The sequence below is a fragment of the Solanum dulcamara genome, chromosome 10 (assembly GCF_947179165.1).
Source record: "Solanum dulcamara chromosome 10, daSolDulc1.2, whole genome shotgun sequence".
Taxonomy (NCBI): domain Eukaryota; kingdom Viridiplantae; phylum Streptophyta; class Magnoliopsida; order Solanales; family Solanaceae; genus Solanum; species Solanum dulcamara.
In genome coordinates this window covers 66893338-66903037 of record NC_077246.1, presented here as the reverse complement: position 1 = coordinate 66903037, position 9700 = coordinate 66893338, and the positions used below count along the sequence as shown (strand labels likewise).

The following is a 9700-nucleotide window of genomic DNA, read 5'->3' as shown; positions in this document are numbered from 1 at the left end:
GTTGGAGCATTTATAATAAATTTTACAATAAAATTAGTGAGAAAATAAAATTTGACCATCAAAATAATAAATCTAAATTACCCGTTGAATAAAAAAGTTCTAAGATAAAACAGTTGAGAAAGATCAAATATATCCTTATATGGATTATTTTTTTAATATTAATTTTTGCACTTCCATTAAAAGAAAATGGTATATGTAAGTCATTTGTATAACAAAAGGAGTACATATTAGTCACTTTAATAATGAGAGATATATCAGCTCTAAGTGACAAAAATTGAGGGGTATATCATGTCATTTTCCTTGAAATTTTAGATCTTATCTTTAAAGTAATAGTATACCCATATTTTTAAAATTCTAGATTCGCCTCTACGGCGGCCACAATATTAACTTAGAAAATTACAAATTCTATAAAAGAGCCCCTAGTCACCTATGCAATTTCTTGTCTAATTAAATTTTGTAGAGTTGAAAACAAATTATCACTAGCATTTCTTTTGTATTTAATTTTAAATTGTAGGAGAGTACCAGAATCTTTCAACAGAAATAAAGAAATTAAGCATTCTTTAGAATAATCATTCAAGCTATATCCAGTGCAGTGTCGCTGGCTTTCCTCAATCGAGAGGTAGTTTGAATTGACTTATAAGTTATTTATAAACTGTTTTTAGTTTTTTAAGTGTTTGACTAACCAATTTAAAATTATTTTGTGCTTAAAATAAGTCATAATAAATAATTAAATTTATTTGGATGAACTTATTTTAAGCACCTTATAAGTTGAAAACAGCTTGTAAGTCAAAAAAAATGAGTTGGACTGCACCTACTTAAAATAAGTCTATCCAAACAGGTTTTGAGATTAAAGACATCTACACTTAACTATTATTCTTATGCGATGAATTTATAGTTATGTACGTGATGTAATTTGTGAATTTTGATTGAGTAGTGATGGAAGTTGTCCAACACTATTCCTTTTGCTCTTTAGTTCCCACTTTAATAACAAAATCAAGTTAGTTATTAAAAAAGAAAAAAATAATATATATTTTTTGACGAATATTTTGATTCTTTAAATTATTATTAAATATACATGACATAAAATAACATGTATTGGTTATAGATTGGATAAGATATTTTTTTAAAAAGAATTATTCTTATTTTTAAAGTAAAGAAGTAAGAAAAAAGAAATAAGTAATAACTAATCAATAATATTTTGGTCCTTTAGGTATTCTATCCAAGAATTGCAAATTTTTGATAATAGAATTCCATTTTTTCGTTTAAATTAATATCAAAATAGTGATATAAAATAATACACGTATTTTCTTAAATTAGTAGCATATAAATGGGGTTGCTTGTCCCTTAATTAAATGTTTTAGATTCGAGCCATATGTATGAAAAATCTTTGATAGGAACTAGGAAGTGCTCCCCCCGAATGGGGTCTTACGCGGTACAAATTCAAATTAATTGAACTCCAATAAAAATATCGAACACAAATGAAAAACCACAAAATAAAATAGTAGCCTATAGAATTGTTGAAGGACGAATTTTCAAATATCTCATTAAGTAGAGGCTTTCACAATGGATCTTTAAGTTGTTGATCACATGCTTATGTTTTCGAATAACATTTTTTTTAGGTGCATATAATAATAGAGAGATCATTTTCGATAATTATTAAATCGAGAAATAAATAAGTGGTGATTAATTATTTATGTGCATCTTTCCTCCTTTTTCATGTAGAAGATTTAAAAGTGTTTTAGGAAGAAGATACTTTTTTTAAAAAATAAATCTTGCTATTATAAAAAAAAACTTATTTTATCACTAAGAATTTAGTCAAATGCTTTAATTTTTTAAAATAAACATTTTTAAGATTAAAATAATAACTAATGGCTTCTTAGAACTTAGCTAAACAATCTACAATCCATTCCTATAGGAAGTGTCATTCACTAAAAATAACGTAAATAAAAAATATTATTACTGTGTTTTAATTTATTTATTATATTTTAATTTGACACAAAAAAATTTAAGAATGTAAAAGAATTTCTTTTTTTAATTTTTACAATAATTATAAATCTCAAAAATACTTAATAAAAATTTAAAATTAAATATTATAAACATAATTATTTAGCAAAAATAATCTCCCTTATCCTATTTGTCTCTGTCTTTTTAACAGTACAAAGCTGCTGCAGAGTTGTCAGTAGCCAGACACAGCTCCCCCTACCCCCACTCCCACCTCCCACGCCACCTATGACACCAAATTCATCAAAGTTTCAGCAAAAACTCAATACGTCAGCTAAATCAAGAATCTTTGTTCATGACAAACCTTGATTTCTCTCTCTAAAAAACAACACTTGCAGATGAGGTAATTATAGTGATAATCAAGATTCAGTTTTGTTGGCAAAAGGGAGAAGAAAGATTAAATTTTTATCCATTTGAAGCTTCAAGAAAATGGCAACTGACCCACCAAATTTGATTTCTTCCGACCCCACAACCCCACTTCTCCACCGGCGACTTGAAACCGGCGGCAGAGGGGGTCGTCAATCATCACTAGCTATACTTCTTGGTCGGGTCACCGGAAGGCGCGGCGGAGGCGCGTCGTTGCTTGTGAGGGAGACGGCGGCGCGTGAGCTGGATGAACGTCGAACTGATTGGGGTTATTCGAAGCCGGTGGTGGCGTTGGACATGATGTGGAATTTGGGGTTTGTGATTGTGTCTGTTGTGATTTTGTCATGTGCGGTGGATGAGTCGCCTAATGTTCCGATTAGGCTTTGGATTTGTGGGTATGCTCTGCAGTGTGTGGTGCATGTAGTGCTTGTGTGGTTGGAATATCGAAGGAGAAGTTTGCAAGGAGGAAATGATGTTGAGGATGGTGAAGAGAGGAACGAGGTTTTAGGTATTGGTAATCAGTCAAGGTAAGCTCCATTTTTTGTTAAATAAATTTGAGTTTTTTTCATTTGTGTAGCATGATGTTGGTGATATTACTAATGGCTCGTTTGGTTGGTATCCCAGGATTGTTATCCCACCCTCTATATGGAACAAAAATAACTCTACAATCTCGAGATAACTAATCTCAGTAAGTTATCTCGCGATTTTATCCCAACCAAACATGGGATAAACTCATCCTAAAATTAATCATATGATTAGTTATCCTTATTCCTTGTACAACGAGCCATAATAGTTTAACTTCTAATATTCAAACTCAAACTCTGTGATTCCACAGGTAGGGTATGAGGAGTCTAGGGAGGGTATGAAGTATGCAGCCTTACCCCTACCTTTATGGGGTAGAGAGACTGTTTCTGATTGACTCTCGGTAACTCCTCTACTTTATCCAGGCTTGGGACTAGCAATGTGAAACCTAATGCCAGTGCTCTGTCAGAGGCTACTGTCTTGGCATTTTCTTCCCCTTTTTCCCTCCACGAATATTTTGTAATCTATTCGAGACTTGCTAATTTACTCTCTCTAATTTTGCTATCATAGTACTTGAAATGTACTTGATAAGTTTGCTTTGTATGTAGTATATGTACATAAAGACTAGTAGTAAAATTGAACCAAAGGAAAAGTTTTGATTGATCAATTGAAGTATGGTAATTGATTGTATTTCAGAAGCTGAAATCTTGATAATCGCTATATACTGCAAAGTTTAGGAACACGTTTTCTTAACAGAATGGCTAGATGGAATATTTTTAAAGCTTATAGGTTTCACATTGATTCAAAGGCAAGTGACTTGCTTAAGACTTTGTATGAGAGGGACTTATGGTTAGATTGTGAGAGGGCATTTAAGTGATTTCCAAGGCCGTCAGCCGTAGTTTACTCGGAGGCCTCACCAACTGCTATCTATTGTAACACATGCACACTTTTTATAGTCAACCTAGTAACTGGAACTTAATGAGATAAACTTGTAAGTTACTGGTATCTACTAGGTTTCATGGATTTTGTTTGATTCATATAGTCATTGAAAGATCCGTATATCAGGGAAGGACAATATCTTCCAAGAAAAGGAGGAGCAACAGAGAGCCCAAACTTATGGGAAAAAATTATAAATTTCTTTTATATGTTAAGGAGATGAAAAATTAACCGAGAATAATGTAACTTTGCTCTGTTATTGGTGAGAGTTCACTGTAGTATCATGTCAGTGATTCTTACCTTTTGGATTAAGTTAATCTACGTTAAAGTAGTTTCTGCAGGTCTTCATTCCATGCTGCAAAACAATTGTTCGTTTCTTCTGCGTGTCCTTTTGATATTCAATGAATTGGATACACGCACATACACGTAAACTGTAGAGCATATACGAATATGATATGTATGTATTTATTTCTAAGAAGCTTTTATGTACCTCAATTTTGACAGACAAAATTATATAACCTGCCACCAGGCCCATCTTAGAAATGTTTTTATTGGTTGGGGGTGGGGTGGGGTGGGGGGTGGGGGTGGGGGGAAGGGAACTGCCAAAGAAGCAGATGAAATTTCAAGCAACCTCTTTGTTCTGATTAAATTCTGGATTTTCTTTCTCATTAGAAAGGCATGTGACAGTTAACTTACATATCAGGCTTGAAACTTTATAGATATACCATTTTCTGGAATTCTATCAATATAACATTGTTTTAGACACCTATGCTAAGAAGAAACTGTTACTCATTTGATTGGTTGTAAGTTTTTGTAGTGGTAGAGGTATATGAAATTGGTTCTTAAAATATGCTTACAAAGTTAATCTGATTGCTCAAATTGTCACATCTTTGTTGACTTTGAAGCCTTCTTTTTTTGAATAACCGTGGTGTCCTAACTTGCTTGTGCGCACCTCGACTAATTCCACAAAATGCCTGCCATCTGTCAGGTAACTCTATCCATCAAGGCTAGGACAAATGATAAGAAATCACCTAGTGTTTTTGTCTCTATTGAGATTTAAACTTGAGATCTCATGGTTATCAACCTACATCATTGACCACTAGGCCATACTTCTTAGATAGAAAGCACAGCATGAATTATTACTATTTTCAGAAGTATAATGTTTTCTTTATTCTTGCATGTTCCGAATACAAAAATGAATGACGTTTAGTATGGGAAGTTCTATGCTATCTTTATTGTGAGATATTTCCATGAATTGTACTTTTTAAGGCTTTCAAACTATAATTTCGCAGATATTCCAACTTATATTCAATGGTGTATTCAAATTTCATTTTATTGATCTGTGTGCATGAGATATGATATAGACCTGATCCACCTATTCATAACTTATACTTTACAGACAACATTACCATATAGGTTTCTGACCCATGTTTTACAGTATAATTGATCTGCTATACCTAGTAGTAGATTATCACTGAGTTACAATTGATATTTATTACTCTGCAAGTTGAAACTACTGCTTAAAGAAGCATGGAAATTATATGCCATTAGCACCTTTTAATCCTCTGGATAAACAAATAGATACATGTATTCTCATCATTTGACCGGCAATTTTAAATGTCTTTTGAGCATCGAAAAAGATTTGTATTCTTCTTTCTTGGTAAATTATATGCCATTCAACTTGGCTATGCCATTAGCACCTTTTAATCCTCTGGATAAACAAATAGATACATGTATTCTCATCATTTGACGGCAATTTTAAATGTCTTTTGAGCATCGAAAAAAATTTGTATTCTTTTTTCTTGGTTAATGCTTGCTTCTATAGAAGTGGAAATTTTAATTTATTGACTCCTTCCATTTTGGACATTGCAGTGTTGCTAAACGATGTGAATATGTGAATACAATGGGGTCACTTCTTTGGTGGATAGTTGGCTTTTACTGGATAGTCTCTGGTGGTGAAATTCTTTTACAGAATGCTCCACATTTATACTGGTATGTCAAGATCTACTATCACTTCAAGCCTGTATTTCTAGGAAGAAATCGTAAATGAGGAAAAACTTTTCAAAGTTATAATTTTTGTTAAAATTAGTCTTACATTATAAAACTTCTATGTTTAGTTGATGGTCCTTTATGAGACTGTGTTTTGTTATCTCTGCTATTTTCAAATTGTGATTTCAAAATTTATGATCTCCTTTAGGAATTCTTCCCTATATTTTGTAGTAGTAGTCATTTTGGGACAGTTCAAAAATGTAAAATAGGTCATAGCAATGATGGCATAACCTGATACATATAGGCTCTAATTGAGTTTTTCTTAATTTCAATTCCTTTAAACATACTAGTAATACTTGTACAGCTCAAATCAACTCCTTTAAACATACTAGTAATACTTGCACAGCTCAAACAGACAGCAGTTTCAAATCTTTGGGATATATTTGTCTAAATGAAGTTCTGATTTTTTTCACGTTTTAGGAAATGGTAGTTGTGGTAAAGATGTTATTGATTAGTTCATGAATTGGCCTTTTTCATTATTGTTGTTTATAACAATATAGAAGTACCAGATATTGAAAAGTAAAATTCTTTTTGTATCTAATTATCTAGAGTTTTTAGTTGTGCCCTAAAAGATTTAATTCCTACATCTGTCTGGTTCAGCTGCCTGTTTCACGTTTATGTCGCGGACCAGCTGAATTATGCTTAGATCTACCATCTCAACAACGACGACAACATACCCAGTGTAATCCCACAAGTGGGGTCTGGGAGGGTAAGATGTACGTAGATTTTACCCCTACCTTTGTGCGGTAGAGAGGTTGTTTCCGGTAGACCTCAACTCTAAAGAGAAGTCATTCAGAGAAGGGTTGCAAGAAGAAAAAATGTCAGCAAAATATCAAAGATACAAGGAAGAATGAAGCAACAGATGGTATAAACACATTAAAGAATTAGAAACTACACAATTACTAAATACTACTACTAATAAGGGAAGAGGATATGGATATAGTTCTTTGCCTCACCCACCTAGAGGGTGACAACACTCGTTTACCTAATAATTTTCTAACTTAATCTTTGACCTCCATACCTTCCTATCTACAGTCATGTCCTCAGTAACTCCTGCTACAACCAACCTCTCATACCTCCTAATTGGTCATTCGCACACCTCTTCTTCACATGCTCGAACCATCTCAGCTTCGCTTCCCCTCACGGAGGTTACTCCCACCTTGCCCCGTATAACTTCATTCCTAATCATATCTCTCTTAGTATACCCAGACATCCATCCAAGCATCCTCATCTTTGCTACATTGATCTTATGAATGTGGGCATTCTTTACTGGCCAACACTTTGCACCATGCAACAACGTTGGTTTACTCATCACTCTGTATAACTTACCTTAAGCATTAGCGACAGATTCTTATCGCACAGTTTCTCGGATGTGAGCCTCCATTTCGCCCAACGTGTGTGACATCATCATCATTCTCCCGTCTTTTTCGATTATGGACCCGAGTTACTTAAAGCTTCCTCTCCTGGGTATGACTTGTGCATCGATCTTCACTTCCACCTTTGCCTCATGAGTTACAACACTAAACTTGCACTCCAGGTACTGTGTCTTAGTCCTGCTTAACCTAAAACCTTTAGGCTCTAGGATTCCGTCTCATTACAGCATAGCAGTTGTCATCTCAAGAGAAGCCGTGGATGATTATTATTTTTGTGCGCTCTCTCTCCTTTAAATGCCTGCTTGATGAATAATTGTTGTTTTCTTTTCCTTTCTTAAATGTTTGTGATCATCAGACAGTCACGGTTGATCACTGATGTAAAGTGATGCAGGTTGGCAGTTGTATTTCTGGCATTCGATGTATTCTTTGCCATCTTTTGTGTTGCTTTGGCATGTCTGATAGGAGTTGCTCTTTGTTGCTGCTTGCCTTGCATAATTGCAGTACTCTATGCAGTGGGTCAGGTAAGAGACAGAAACTATAAATAATTACAGCCCAGATACTTGATATGTTTCTGGTATGATCCTTTACCTGTAATATATAGGAAGGTGCATCAGAGGAAGATCTCAGAGTTCTCCCCAAGTATAGATTCCATTTCTGCAAGGATGAGGGGAAACCAAGTGTAGGAGCTGGTAGGATGGTACCAATTGAGACAAGCAGCGGATACCTGGCCACTGAGCGTATTCTTTTACCTGAGGATGCAGTAAGTTAATTGCGTGTCTAAAAAATGCATTAAGACAATTATCATTTTCTTTCTCTATTTTGTTCCCACTACTCTGTCTATATTGGAATAGAGCTGTTTCATTGTATGCATATTCCACAACCTTACTTCAATATTGTAGTTTTTCAAGTAGACAGTTATCTTACTTTGGTTTTAACATTTAGCTCTACGGTTACTGCAGTGGTGCTAAGTGAACTTAATTTGGATTCACTGTTTCAGTTAGGATCCGCATTATGTGATACATTCTGAATACTTATAGTCTTGGTAATATTTCTGAATTATTATTTGTGATCAAATAGTTACCAATACCTCAACTTTTGTTTGCTAGGAATGTTGTATATGTCTTACCTCATACGAGGATGGAGCAGAACTCCATGCTCTCCCCTGTAATCATCATTTCCACTCCACCTGCATCGTGAAATGGCTTAAGATGAACGCGACATGTCCACTATGCAAGTACAACATTCTGAAGGGGAATGAACAAGTATAGAGCAGAGGAGAATGAAAAACAATGCATCATTGTTTCGGGTTATTTAAGCCACTTACGGAAGCTTGAAACACTGCTTGACGAATCCATATCAGAACAGAAATCTTCTTTCCAACTAGTTGAGCTTCCTCTCATGTTCACTTAGCGTATTGAGATCTTTTCTGTAGTGAATTGTCTTCTGTTATTGAAAAATGTAGCACCGCCCGAAAAATTAAAAACGAAGAAGGGTTGGTCTGTGGCCCAGCTCATGTAAATTATCTTTGGTTCCATTGCTTTCCAGTAGGTATACAGGATCCAACTCTTGTAAGTATATGATATTTTCTTGTGTGGTTTCATCTCCAGTTTTTCTTGTTCTCCTTATTTCTTTTTTCAGATGACCTTTCCCTATGAAAATAGAAAAGTGGGTGATAGTTTGATATCCAAGTTTTACTCCATTTGTCAATATGATCTTTGCCACTTTGTTGCCGTTATTTTGCTTTTAGCCTGTTTTGGTTGCAACTATCGGAAACAGTCTCTCCCTCTCTAGATTCCACTTGTGTGATTTCACTGGGTACGTTGTTGTTGTTGTTGTTGAGCTTAAGGCTAGAGTTATTTACTTCAAGTGATGGAATTGAATGAAGCAAATGTTGTTTCTACACAAAGGAAATGTTGTTGTGAGCAGGAGTGTCGTTGGTACGATTCGACAGATTATTTTAAAAAATTATATTACGCTAATTTTTATTATTATTAATGCATACTAAAATTTTGACTTTTTAAAATCATCACTATTATAATGTCTCATTCATTATATAAAAAAAACTAACGAACTGAAATTATTTAATTATCATGATCACATGATACTGAGATGATTCTAAATTACTCCAGTAACGATGAGAAACTAGCGCATACAATAACTATAACAACATACCCAGTGAAATTTCACAAATAGGGTGTGGTAAAGGTAGAATGTACACAGATCTTATCATTATCTCGTGGAAATAGAAATGTTGTTTCCGAAAGACCATTGGCCCAAGTGCATCAAATTCAAGTACAAAGAAGGAGTCAGTTAAGTAAATATAGCAGGTAACACGGAGACAGTGTAAAGTCTACCCAAAGAGAGCAAAAATAACAATAAAGTGATACTCGAAACACAATACAAAACATACTAGGACATATTATTAAAAACAAGAGCTACAATACGACAACTAG

The 9700-nt window shown here is 34.2% G+C and overlaps 1 protein-coding gene across 1 annotated transcript; it reads left to right on the top strand.

Moving 5' to 3' along the window:
* Positions 1-2162: 2162 nt before the first annotated feature.
* LOC129871343 (E3 ubiquitin protein ligase RIE1-like) lies at positions 2163-8853 on the top strand. The gene is made up of 5 exons (XM_055946238.1): positions 2163-2894; positions 5698-5817; positions 7639-7768; positions 7849-8007; positions 8354-8853. The coding sequence occupies exons 1-5, from the start codon at positions 2431-2433 to the stop codon at positions 8513-8515; spliced, it is 1035 nt and encodes a 344-aa protein (XP_055802213.1). The 5' UTR covers positions 2163-2430; the 3' UTR covers positions 8516-8853.
* Positions 8854-9700: the final 847 nt, after the last annotated feature.